Source organism: Gavialis gangeticus, unplaced genomic scaffold (assembly GCF_001723915.1).
Source record: "Gavialis gangeticus isolate Ggan-Ray unplaced genomic scaffold, GavGan_comp1, whole genome shotgun sequence".
NCBI classification, from domain to species: Eukaryota; Metazoa; Chordata; order Crocodylia; family Gavialidae; genus Gavialis; species Gavialis gangeticus.
Genome location: NW_017728995.1, coordinates 60225455 through 60239919, shown reverse-complemented (window position 1 = coordinate 60239919; position 14465 = coordinate 60225455). Strand labels below are relative to the sequence as shown.

The 14465-nt window shown below is 42.8% G+C and overlaps 1 protein-coding gene across 1 annotated transcript in view; it reads right to left on the bottom strand.

Moving 5' to 3' along the window:
* LOC109287801 (glypican-5-like) overlaps positions 1-14465 on the bottom strand; it is a 793145-nt gene that overhangs the window by 229918 nt on the left and 548762 nt on the right. The window contains exon 8 of the mRNA XM_019503085.1: positions 8368-8518. Coding sequence (XP_019358630.1) covers positions 8368-8518 — 151 coding nt within the window. The remainder of the gene's footprint in view (positions 1-8367; positions 8519-14465) is intronic.

Below are 14465 nucleotides of genomic sequence, written 5' to 3'. Positions count from 1 at the left end.
ATCCCCTCTGTATGGAATCAGGCCTAATGTGTAACTGACCTGCTTTCTCTGAACTGTCAAGATTATTTAAAAAACATAGCACAATGCCATTAACCTTTTATATTGCAGAGAGTGAACCAGGAAAGCCAAGGCTGCGATGGAACTCCAGCTAGCTACAAATATCAAGGACAATAAAAAGTCCTTTTTTTTAGATATGTGGGAATCTGGGGGAAAAGCAAGGGCAATGTTGGACCCCTGCTAAACCAGATGGGACAACTGACAACTGACGCCCAGAAAAAAGAAAACTTGATAAATGGGTACTTTGCATCAGTTTTTCACCAGCCCCATGGGACGCCCCTGCCCAATACGGGACAGGGAGGCTGGGTGAGGGAGATTCCTTGCCCTCCATCAAAGCTGACTTCGTGAAGGAACACCCTGAGAGGCTTGATAACTTCAAGTCAGCTGGCCCTGATGGTTTACACCTGAGGGTACTCAAGGAGCTGGCAAGCATCATATCTCAGCCTCTGGCATGGATCTTTGAGAACTCCTAGTGCTCTGGTGAAGTGCCTGAAGATTGGAAGAAGGCCAATGTGGTGCTGTAACCTCCTGTGTCTCTCCACTGGACGCTGTGCGTGTAACTTCTGCTCGAGCCTTGCCGTGGCTTTTTTGGGATGGATGGGCCAGTCACCAGGCAACTTTGGGGTGGTGCACCAAAGGCCTTGCCTGCCACGTCTTTGAGGATTGGTTTATTTTGATTGGGAGGATGATTTTCTAGTCCCGCCTCCCCTAATGCTTCCCCCGGTCACTCCATCCATGCCTCTTATGTAGGGCTCCGCCTGCCCTACATCCCACCTACCGCCAACTGTGATGGAACTATTCATCATCGAGGATGGTGTTCTAGGGTTTCACAGTGCCCGAGCCCACCAGGTCTGATGACCATAGTGATGCTGCCTTTTCTCGTGAGCGTCTCCAGTGGTCCTCTCTCTCCATTTATGTAGCATTTGTGCTTGGCACTGTCCTATTCCCTGGTGCCTTGCCCCTCTTCTGTCAGCTGCAGATGACCTGCCATGCCACTGGGTCCTCCCGGGCTCCAGTCTTTGTCAGAGGTCAAGGCTGCCCACACTGGCTCTGTGGACGGCGCCTCCGATCTTGACTGTCTATGAATTCCTGGGGCGACCACTTCCCAGGGTGCCCACCAGGGCTCCCCTCGTGGATTACTTGTGGGCTCTCACCCTCTCTGCTTCACTGGGGACTCTACTTCCGGTCCCTGCAATTGGTGTTCCGCTGGGCCTTTTAGCCCATCTCTAGGCATCTGGGTGGCCAATCTGCCCCAACATGCCTGTAGAAAACAGCTGATGTGGGAGCTGTTCCTGGCTCCCTCCGGCTTGTCCATTTTTTTTCTCTTTGATCTTTATCCATGGTGGCTGCGCCCGCTGCTGTTTCACTTTCGCCGGCTCTGCTTCTCCATGCGGCATCCCACCGTTTCCCAGCTCCATGAGGTAAGCCCTTTTCACAGGTGCTTATCATCAAGAAAGAGAGGAAAGTGGATTTGGCAAACTACAGGTCCATCAGCCTGACCTCTATCCTGGGGATGGTCTTGGAAAAGATTATCAAAGAGGCCATCCTTAACAGATTGGCTGATGGCAACATTCTGAGGGATAACCAGCATGGGTTTGTTGCGGGTAGGTCTTGTTTGACTAATCTCATTCCCTTTTATGACCAGGTGACCTATCACCTGGACAAGGGTGAAGAGATTGATGTCATATATCTTGACTTTAAAAAAAGCCTTCGATCTGGTATCTCACAATCAACTCTTGGCAAAACTGGCTAACTGTGGCCTCGGCCTCACTATGATCTGCTGGCTGAGGAATTGGCTCCATGGTAGGGCCCAGAGGGTGGTGGTTGATGAAAGTCAATTGTTGTGGTGTGCTGTGACCAGTGGGGTCCCTCAAGGCTCTGTCCTAGGGCATATACTATTTAACATCTTCATTAATGATGTAGACATTGGTGTCAGAAGTGGACTGGCCAAGTTCACCGACGACACCAAACTCTGGGGTAAAGCATGCGCACCTGAGGACAGAAGGGTGATCTAGGCAGACCTTGACAGGCTCAGGAAATGGGCGGATGAGAACCTGATGAAGTTTAACACTGAAAAATGCAAGGTTCTCCACCTTGGGAGAAAAAACCTGCAGCCTGCTTATAGGCTCAGCAGAGCTACGTTGGCTAGCACTACAGATGAAAGGGCTTTGGGGGTCATGATTGACCACAAGATGAACATGAGCCTTCAAAGTGATGCTGCGGCTAGTAAAGCAAGCAAAATGCTGGCTTGCATCCACAGATGCTTCTCAAGCAAATCCCAGGACTTATTCTCCCGTTGTACTCGGCCTTAGTGAGGCTGCAGTTGGAGTACTGTGTCCAGTTTTGGGCTCCACAATTCAAAAGGATGTGGAGAAGCTTGAGAGACTGCAGAGGAGATCCACATGAATGATCAGAGGTCAGGAAAACAGACCTTATGAAGAGAGGCTGAGAGCTATGGGACTCTTCAGCCTGGAAAATGCAGGCTCAGGGGTGATTTTGTGGCCACCTATAAGATTATCAGGGGTGCTCACCACGATCTGGGGGAACATTTGTTCACCAGAGCGCCCCAAGGGATGAAAAGGTCTAGCGGTCACAAACTCCTCCATGACTGTTTCAGTCTGGACATAAGGAAGAACTTCTTTTCTGTCTGAGCCCCTAAGGTTTGGAACAGCCTGCCGCCGGAGGTGGTTCAAACACCTACTCTGAACGCCTTCAAGAGACATTTGGATGTTTATCTTGCTGGGATCCTAGGATCCCTGCTGACTTCCTGCCCTTGGGGCAAAGGGCAGGACTCGATGATCTTCCGGGGTCCCTTCCACCCCAGTGTCCAAGAATCTATGAAATCTATGAACATTTTATATAGCCAATCCCTGAGACACAGTACAATTTCCACAACCTTCCCTTATACTTAGAACAAGAATTACCCGTAGTAACTGATCAACAGAGATCCTAGAAATCTGTTTGCCAACGAAAAATGTGGACTTTGTATTTTTACAGAGAATCTATAGAATCGCTGAAAAAAAAACTTACTGAAAATAAATGCTTATATAAGCCAGCAGTTCTCATGGCTGCTGCAACAGCTCACAGAGGGGGCGGGGAGAAAGAGGCGGACAAGGAAGCAGCAAGATGGTGGCTGCCCCTCCTCCCTCTAGCACTGCTTACCCAAGAAGGCTACCCATCATGTGGCCCTGACCCTCTATGCCAATCAGCAGAGAGGGGTGGTGCCACTGCCAGGGCCCCTAAACTAGTCAGCGTTGGGGAGGGGCTTACTGAGGAAAAATGCAGATTTTTATGCATTTTTATTGGAGAATTTTGGGTGTTTTTAGCATGGAAAGCTAGGATCCTTGTTGATCACAGTTGGTAAGTTAACTTTTTTTATATCTTCTACCATACATAATTCTTAGACAACTGCCAGTTTCCTGAGAATTTGTTTATCTTGACTGTAACAAAATCATTTAAGGAAACCCAGGTGGGATGGTACATATAGTTAACTATATTGCATGTAAATGCCTAAGTGGTTGTCATTAGAGATGATAATGGATTTGGTTATAAAAGACATGGAACTGAAGCAAACAGCATAGCAGCACTGAAGATTATGAAGTTGCAACTCCTAATTGAAGATGTTAAGAAACTGATTCGTTTACCTGACATCCAGAAAAGATTCTTGATGGCTGGAAAGTGGAAATATCAAGGTTTCTAAAGTATAAAACAACTACTGGCTGAAAATGGCTATGGCCAAAAACTTGGAGAGAGATGCATGCGTACCAGTGGGTCTACTTGCAGTATAGAAGCACATATACAGCACTGGCCACACATGGCCAATGTAAACCAAAATGAAAAATTTACACATCAGGTCCAATCCTCCATTGGTTTAGTACAGAAACAACTGGGACAACAGTGAAATAATAATGCTAAAGAGTCTTTTAATAGTGCTCAAGTGGAAGATTTTAAACCAGGTAATCCAAACGATGGTAAAACTCCTGGTGCTTTTGAGGTTTATCAGTCAAGAAAAAAGGCAGAGAAAGACTGTCCAATAGCCTTACCAAAAAGGTTTGCTAGAATCTGTACTAACAGCCACTATGCTCTGTAATGTATAAAGCTAGACAGTAAATCATACTTAATACATAGGTTATTTTCATACATAAATAAATAATTTAGTACAGCTTTTCTGGATTCTGATTTTAGCATTAGAGAATCAGATATTTAAACATATCCTCTTTAGGGAGACTCCTCCACACAATACTGCTGTTTTAATTATCATTGCTCTGCCAAACTAGTCTACCTTATGAAAACTTCATTACACATTTCATCATATGCCATAGCAATGCTGACATTTTAGGATTATCATTTTGGGTTTCACCAAAAGCCATTGCAGTCAATGGATAGATTTTCATTGATTTTTGGATAAGGCTGTGATTAAGTACTTATCTATTCATTTCAGAAAGTCTCATTCCACTATGTACCTCAAGTGAGCTTGATTTCTTGCATTTCATTTCCACAAAGCAATACTCATTATACTCTTGGTTGGTCTCAAGTTTGGAAATGCAACTATTTTCTGTGCTATGCAATTAAAAACACCATATTTGCAGATGCATACCAAGAGGAAATTAAACAAAATTGATGTTTTTTATTTTACTAAGAAAAGGAGTTCTGCAATAAGATAACTCCAATTTTATCTCTTAATTGCACCTAGATATGCAAACCAGATTTATGGATAGTAGCCTGCATACAGTATAATAAGTTAAAGTTAATTATGAAATACTATTGTAATTGTCACAAGATGCAATATCTATTCACTCTTATGAATCAAAAGTGTATGGTAAAATTAATTGTAATTACATTTTTATTGGATATAATCCCTACCAAATCATTGAAACAGCTAGTTATGCAAATGTAATTCTTTTTAATCCAGGGCAATATCAACATAAAATATTTTATTTGAGCAGACTCCAAACTAGAAAGGAAGACACATTATGTAGCTTCGTTATTTACCACTACTAATGTTAGCTATAAACACTGTATTTAAAGCTGTAATTTTTTAATGACTGAAACAGAAAAGCATAAATAATTTAACTGTATATAAATAATGCAACTGTCCATTGAAAAATAGCTAGCACCTGGCTATTATTTATATCATATCATGTGAAAATATTACTTAATCCATTTACCACTATAATTACCTGAGACTCAAGCATTTAGAAGTTTATTCAAGAGTCGCATGCAAAAAAAATGAACAATAAAATAAATAATTAAATAATTTCAATGACATTGTATTAATCTAAGTTTTCCAGTTTCTATTTGGAGAATGTTTGAGAGCAGATGGAGCATGTCTCTACTTTATTTACGTTTCAAAATTTTTCATGACTATAAAAAGTTACCCTGCTTCTGAATGGCTCACATAACATTTATTACAAATATGTGATATTTCAATTTTGAAGGTCATCTTGTTTTGACTAGTTGCATGCTTTTTGTTTCTTCTTTATGTGGCTCACCAACACAAGGCAAATTTCAACTATTTATAACTCAATCTGCAATATGAAATATTTTTTCATAAAAATGCAAATTCTCTTTTAAATAGATTCATTTTTTTCCAAATACATGCCCAAAGTGAAAACAGATAAAGGCTTATGAACACAGCTCAATCAAAACTTGTTTGCAAATGTGAATGTATATTTACAATACATTTCCCAAAGTGTTCACTCATCCCTAAAAAATATGGGAGATGTAAGAGGCAAAGAATATCATGCCAGGTGATGCATTAGTTAGTATTTCAGAAAGTACATAATTGCATTGGAAACCTTCTTAATTTCAATATGTAATTTCTTGTATAAACACATGCAGTCACAAATGCCTACCGGTTCTATAGGCATGGGGGGTTTTTTGCCCATGCATGTATAAAAAAATACAGATACACGTATATTAGCACAGAATGAACACACATGTGCATAAATCAATAGTTTATACAATTTGATTTGGTTTGGCCGATAAGAACTGTCTTATCCAAGTGCCATATGCCAATGTAAAGTTAGCCACTGGGAATATAGCAAGCATGATCTCATCATTGCTTGTTACATTTAGTGGTGTTTTAATGAATAGTAGGTGGGGTCCTGATACTAAGATTACACTTCATGTGCCATTGGGCCAGGGTTTTTTCCAATACACTGTGGTGTAAATCTAAGATTTAACTTTATACTGGGTCCATCTTTATTCAACTGTTATCACCAACATCTGCTCACCAAAAAAATAATACTCTATTCCTCTTTCAAGAAATTATATTTTTGGAAGCAAACTGTTTGGTGCATCATTCAAAGCATCAATGCAACCAATAAATACTTGTACTTTAATGCCAGCTGGGACAATATTGATTTTCTATTTGCTTGAAGACACTCTGCAATCACTTCCTCCACTAGGATGGTGATTTCTTTATAGATATTACTTAGTCTAACGGTGACTCTTTAATCTGACTGCCAGGTGCTACTTTCCATTGCAGGGGCAGGCAACATTTTTGGCTGGAGTGCCAAAAAAACTGCAATGTCTACCTTGTAAAGTGCCAGAGTGCTGGCACACCGGAAAAACAAAACCAGGCAGGGGGGTACATGACAGGACACACTGAATATTAGTACAATTAATAATAATCCTTTTTTAACAGTAAATACTAGGTTGTATAAAAATTCTAAACCTGGTATCAATAAAAAAAACTTCATATACTACCTTTGTCCTTGTGTAGTCTTTTTTTGAGCAACACATAAAGCAACACATTGTCATGAGAGAGAGAAAAAAGAGAGAGAGAAAGAAGAGAAAGAGGAGAGAGAAGAGAGAGGGACAGACAAAGAAAAAAGAGAAAGAGGAGAAAGAAAAGAGAAAAAAGGTGGAGAGAGAGAGAAAAGGAAAGAAGAGAGAAAAAAGAAAAATGGAGAGAAGAGAGGGAAAAAGAAAGAGAGAGTGAGGTAAAGAAAGAAAAAAGAAAACGGTGAGAAAAAAGAAAAGAAAAAAGAGGGGAGAGAGAAAAAAGAAGGAAAAGAAAAAAGAGGAAAGAGATAGAAAAAAGGAGAGGAAAAAGAGGAGAGAAGAAAAAGAAGAAAAAAGGAAGAAAGAGATAAAAAGTGAGAGAGAAAGAGACGAGAGAAAAAAGGGAAAAAGAGAAAAAGGGTGCGTCCCTTGCCACCTACGTCTCCCATAGCTACCGGCTGTAACTCAGGCCCACTGCTCCAAGGCAGCATCTGGTGGATGGAGGCAGCAGCACCCCAGCAGCATCCACCAGGGTCGAGATGCTCAGGCCTTCCCTACGGTCCCAAAGCAGATGGAGCCCGGGCCTAGCTGGGGCTCACGCAGACAGATGCCCACCCGAGTAGGGGCAGCAACGGGGTGCTGAGTGCTGGGGTCGGAGGCTTGGGGTAAGGTCCGGGGGGGGAGGGCAGAAGGGGCAGGCCGGCTTAGCCGAGCCATTGGGAAGACAGCAGCTGGAGGAGAGTGGGTGCTGGGTGGGAAGTGGGAGCTGCCCTGAGGCTCTGCAAACTCAGGCCATAGTGGGTTGGTGGTGGAGCCCAGTGGCACCAGACATGGGGCCCAGCCCAGCCCACATAGCTCCACAGGGATGGGTTGCAGCTGCCCTGCCCACAAGGGGACACTGCCTGGCTGGGTTGGGACACTGGGCTCAGGGGGCTCCCAGCTCCAAGTCTGGCTTCCCTGCGTGCCAGGCACAGCACGAGTGGGGCAGAGTTGCCCCTGGTGCAAGGACCCGGCCATAGGTCCTGGCCACAGGAGGCCCCAGGGCCCCAGGAACAGCCACCACAGGCAGTGGTCAGGCCTGAGAAGGCTGGGAGCCTCCAGCACATCAACCATCTGCAACACCTCCCTGGGCCCTAGCCTTGCCCACCCGCAACTCCTCTCCAGGGCTAGGCTAGGCTAGAGGGCACAGCCCAGGGACAGGGGGCAGGGTCAGCAGAATGCAGATAGCGTTCCTGCCTGTGTTCTCCTGACTCAACCCCCAATGCCTGCCACAGTGCTGGGACCTGTAGCTACTTCAGAGAGCCCAGAGCAGCAACTTAAATTTAAAAAAAAACCAAAACAATTTCTTTGCACGGCACCTGGTGTGCCGAGGAAAATGTGTCTGCGTGCCACTAATTGGCATGTGTGCCAGGAGTTGTCTATCCCTGTTCTATTGGATTACTGGCCATGTATGGGATTGCAAACTGTCCTAGATAAAGACTGCTTGAATGTGCAACAAACAATTCTTAAGCCTTGTCCACTAATGCTCTGATGAATTTCTAAAAGTCTGTGTATTTGTGTAGGTCCATAAATTGCACTTACCTGTTATGTGAGTCCTATCACCAGATCCTTGACAGCCATCCTCATCATCACAGTCCCCACTTGATTCCACCTCCTCACTTTTTCCATCCCCACTGCCAGCTTCTCTGGAAGCCCATCTCTCTGACTTCAATTTTGTCTTCTCAGTATCCAGCTAAAGTAAAAGAAACAAGTCATTGGTAAGTTATACCTTCATCCAAATCATTCTGCTAGTGACAAAACTTTGTTCCTCTAGGGTACCAAGCATCTTATTTGTGGATCTGATCATGCTGTCATGATTATTTAATTCTACCAGTCAAGCTAGTACCATGGTTTGGGTTATTTCATAGAATCATAGAAAAAAGTAGGGCGGGAAGGTACCTCAGGAAGTCATCTAGTTCAAACCTCTGCTTTAGGCAGGATCATTCCTGTTTAAACCATCCTAAGACAAGTGTTTGTCTAACTTGTTCGCAAAGCCTTTGGGAATGACACTTACACATGACTAGCGGGCATAATGCTTGTAACATTAAAAACACCATTTAACTTGCCACAGGTAAAGCAGGAGCCTGACGACACTATTGGTGCCTTGTCACTGCAAGGGCAGGAAGTAGTTTGTTAGAACACACTCAAGTGTATTTAGCTATACTAATGCTTCCTTGAGGTTTATTAGAGAGGACTTGAAGGTGCTTATAGCCTTGCATGACATGATCAGTACTTTGCACGATTGGGTTCTTTTAGGGTTCTGCACACTTTACAAGATCTTCCCCAAAGCCCGCAACTGCAAGCTGTTGACTGAGCCTCATCTCAAATCCAGGATACATTTGTTTCAAACACATTTCTTGGAATCAGTACAGAACAAACACAAGCTGTTTTTGGAGTCAATCTGAATTCACTGCGTTAAGTCACGCTACATGTAGTACTGGGTCTACTTACAAAACAAATCTTTTTGATCTTTACAGACCATCACAACCTTTGCTAAGGGCTGCAGTTGCCTCTTGTTGCAGCTGTGGGAAGAATTGATTTTTGCCTTAACATCAGCCACTCCAAAGATTTTTTTTTTAAATATCAGGCAGTTTAAAATGATTTTTCATAATAAAAATATTTCAGGGCAAAGGAAATTCTGAGTTTCAGGCACTGTCTGGTGCTGCAGGTGGCTGGTCATCATGCTGGAGGGGGAAGTAGGTGGAAGGCAGCTGGGAGCTGGAGCCCTGTGTGCTGGGGCAGGAGCCCCCTGGCTGGGTATCTGATGTGTGGCACACATCCCCATGGCTTCCCCACACTACCTGTTGCCCAGAGTGGTGCAGCAGGGACAGGAGGAGGAGGAGCTGCTGCAGGTGTGGGGAGCTGACCAGTACCGGGGTGGCTGCAGCTGCACTGGGAACAACCCTGCCCGGAAACTATGCATGGTGCCAGGGCCAGGGCAGGTGAGAGTGCAGTGCGGGCTGGCCCAGGCAGGAGCGAACGCAGTTTGGCTCCATGTGGACCACTGAGTGGATAGCCATGGCCAGATGGCAAGGGTGGGCCACATCTGCACCATGCTGCCTGGGCAAGCTGTGCTGCATGTGCCCCATGTCTCCCCACTTGTTCTCCCCACCTCTGGCCAGCTCCCAGGACCTGGTGTGCAGGCAGCCTCCTGCACACATGTATATCCACACTCTCCCATACACCCTACACCCTGCCACCCCCACACATGCCCACCCCACACCCCTCCACATACCCACTCCCACCCCCCCCACGCAATATACAAGAACAAGACTTTATTTTGAGCTGTTATGCAATTACCTCTATATACACTACTCAAAAAAAAACAAATCAGGACTTTTTAAAAATAAAATTAAAATATGTTACAGTAGATGTTTGATTTTTAGTATATGACTATATGTAATCTATAATTTGTTAAAATGATATCTTCTGAAAGATTTTGTGTGTGTGGCCCTCAACAGCTCACCAAAACTCGTTAAGCGGCCCTGCGGCCAAAATTATTGCCCCTGGACTACAGATTGGGTATCTCTTCTCAGGTGACACCCTAAATGCCAGGCTCTGGTCAGTCTCTCTCTTTTTGAGACTCATCATTGTTTATGCATATTATACAAAGTAGAGAAGTAGCAATGCAAGAGATCCACCTCCAGACAACTGATTCCCAAGGATAGAACTCTCCTCAGAGGGAGGGGACTGAAGCTTAAGACCTAGGATCAGATAAAATGGAAATTTGAACCTGGGCCTCCTATAACCTGGGTAAGTGTTCTCAACATGAGGACATATATATGTACACCACCAGCGTCTCTATCACCTTGCTGTTGTCCTTGTTGCCCATTTTGTGAAGGGCACTCAAATCCAGGGTCAGTCTAGCCAGAATAATTTAAAGTATTTTGGTGAACTGCTGGAAGGAATGGTTTTTGCATTTCTGAATTTTGGTTCTAATTCTGTTTCAGCCAAATCTCAAAATTCAGCTCCCAATCAACCTGCAGCTATAACAATTTTGGACACGCAAAGCCGCATTTTTGGCAAGTAAGTTTTGCTGAAAAAACACATCCAGATTTGTTATGCTTTGTACTGTAGGAAATGTAGATGCACCATAACTGACAGCTCTTCAACACAAATAAAACTGGTTGTCTCTTCTCCCTCTTTGGCTGTAAAAAGCTGAGCACTGTAGGATATGTTGTGGGTAGTGAGAAAGAAAGATAGGTATTGTTGTTGTAAACATTATTCTGGTTATGATGGAAAAGCCTTAGCTGAATAGGAAGACTTTGCAGTTTTCCTTACAGTCTGTCAGACTCTGGATTTCTCTAATCCCAACAGGTAGGATTGTTTTACCCCTAGTTCTCACAGATTTTGTTTTGGCATCTGTTGTTTGTCCCAGAATGTAGTTGTCTTGGTACTACATAGATGGAGATGTAGTTGCTTGTGTAACTGGGACCTTTGAAGGCTAGGATGAGAACTTAAATTGTCAGTGGAAATGGACCAGAAAGCAGGGGAAGAATGAGAACCATCTATTTGCATGTGTGGAGTCCTAAACAGTGGAGAAGGCAGGCAGGGAGTAGCATTTTGGTCGAGAAGTAAAATATGTTTTTTTCTAACTTCTCCAGGTGCAGCGTGTGACCACAACCTAAGCTGGAGATGATAAATTGGTGTACATATGCAGCTAAAAATTCCATACCAGAAAAGACTAGAAGCTACCTTCTTCTGGAGAGAACTGAATTAATTTCTCTGTACTTGTTGGTCTGCTTATTATGAACATACCCATGATATCCTCCCACTGCAGAAAGATTAGCTTGTGGGTGGAGGATACGGGCATTAGCTGAAAAGGGTATTAAACACTGTCCAGTTGTTGTGGGGGATTGTTATAAACAAGCTGCTTGAAGTTGGACATCATCATTCACAGGCTTAAAGCCTGATCTCATGGGATAGAAGAAAGCAATATTCTTTTTAACAAATGAGGGAAAAAATCTGTGTGGGCAGAGGGAGGCTTATTCAGTTTCTTGATAGATTTATTGTGTCCTTACCATATAAGAGAAGACTCATTTATTGTTCGTGATAATCCTTTAGAATGAACAGAAATGGCTAAGTGGTGAATGGAATAGATGCAAAATTTAATAAAGGCTTTTAATGATTGTTTGCCAATCACAGCTGAAATGTTTACTGCCTGAGAAGGTAATAATTCTCTTTATAATCGGATTTCACTCGGCACTCTTGGTTCAATCCTGACCTTCATTTGCATAAAGTGAATAACTGAGCAAAAAGGTGAAGGACAGAGGGACAAACTGTGTATCCACCTTTGGTGCATGGCAGCATCTCTCAGGCATTCTGATGCTGTTGAGTCCCCTCTTCAGGAAAATGCAAACTATCACCTCTAGCCCTTGCAACACAGCACTGTGTGGCTCAAGGCCTAAAATGTTTACTCCTTTCATAGAAACATAGAAGTAGGGTCAGAAGGGACCTTGTAGATCTTCAGGTCTAATCCCCCGCTTGGGCGGGAGAAAAACTGGACTCAAATGAGTCCAGCCAGGTAGGCAGCAAGCCTCTTCTTAAAGATCCCCAGGGTAGGAGCCAGCACCACTTCCCTTGGAAGTTGGTTCCAGTTCCTAGCCGCCCTAACTGTGCCCACATGCACTCTCCAGTAAGGGCATGAAGACTTACCTTGCACCCTTTCTGGGGACTGGCTTACTAACCAAACATTGCAACTCAGTGCCAAGCCACACACAGCCCTCTTCTCATACCTCTACCTTTACTTGCCAAATTCTACTCTCTCTTAGAGTTTTTTCCAGCCATGTCTTCCATACCAGGAGGTACATCCCAGCTAGTGGAAAGTAACACTCTGCCAAATCTCCTGAATTACAGTCCCCTTCTCTGCCTGAAAAACCTTTTTATTGGCAGCTAATACTCTGACCACTGTCAGACTTGTTGCCTTGACTTAGCTTCTGCGCAAGATACATGAAACATTAGCAACAGGACACATGCATATGCCCAGGGACTAGCAACACATACATCTTCCAAGAGTCCCTCCAAGTTTGGAAACACTTACTCCTATAATGTTTTGCACAAGCTGGAGTGTGGATAAATTCTATTTGTACAATTCAAATGGAATAGTACATACAGAATCTCTTCAAACTGATCCTGTGCTACAGTCCACATACCATCTTTCAAATCAAAGATCAACATAGCAATTATTTCACACCTTATAACAAAAATCTTGAAAAGGTATAACTTTGCTGACTAGATTATATATCTAGTGATACACATAAAAATCCATGTATTCATGACTAAAATGCAGACACCTCTGGAAACTATGCACTGTAGTTCACAACTGGAAGTAAAGAATACAGTTTTTTGAAATTCAGAACTGGAGTTTTGGTAGAAGAAACTTTTTTTTGGATTTTGTCCAGGCCACCTAGCTAATAACTCTACCTTAGTAAAAGAAAAAAAAAAAAGACAGTGGGAGTTCAACCTACACAAGATAGAATGTTAGGACTTCAATCTTTTTACCTTACAAAAAGCTCGCATGTCCAGACATACAATGCTCCCTAACATCATGCTGAGAGATTGGTTCAATACTGATTTAATTATGAAAGTACCAGCAAACTAGTCACTGACCAGGCCCTCCTGGATATATGAGAATTGAAAACTGGTAGCCTATATGTGTTGATTACCAATATCATATTTTTGCTTATGAAGAGGTAACATAAATGGATTAGTATGATTCCTAGGGCCTAACCCAAAACCCACTGGAGTCACTGTAAACTCTAAGCTTTGGATCAAGCCCACAGTCCTCTAAACAGTGTTGGGAGTCTACTTAGTAATCCTGAATGTCAAGTTTTGTATTACAGTTTCCGATTCAGTGAAAAAGTAAAATCACATGCAGCTAGATGGGTCTAAATTACATACACAGCTGACAATGTACATGCATTTCACTTACTTGCGTCTGTCTCAAATAATATGCAACACCTAGGTTCCTCCAATTATGGGTCAGATATTCATTTACTCTCTGGATCTTTGACCAAAAGCGTACTAGAATACAAATTAATTCTCACCCTTTTTACAAGGGCATACTGAATTAGTTGAGCCTCTATTTTATGAATATTCTTACAGATTTATTTAATTGATTAATTAATATCCATTTAGCTTCTTCAGTATGTAAAAACATGTTTCTGCTAATTGCTCTCAAATCAATGGATTATTTTACTTCCTGATTGATCATATGCCTACGCATATATTAAGACATAATTCAGTGAGCAGAATAACAAGTTCATTTTATTGAAAAATAATATTTTAAATGACATTTTTCACCACAGTTTCAAGTTTATCAGGTCAGTGGACATGGCAGCAAAGAGGACACACTATTTAAATAAGCACACTACAGCTGTGTGTTTGGAATAGTCAGGCATGAATCCCGTATAACTATTTCTCAACCAGTCTGTTAATTTCTTTGCCATATGAGACTTCACTATTAATATATTCACATTCTGAAAAGACAGCCTTTGTATGAACTGATAGTAGTCTACCTGCTATGTAGGTTTAAGACATGTTTCACTTGATGATGCTTTTGTGGAAACCAAAAAATGACATGTGACATGCCCATTTAGGAACTGAAAGCAAAGCATGATTTTTTCTCAAGGCGCTGAGAG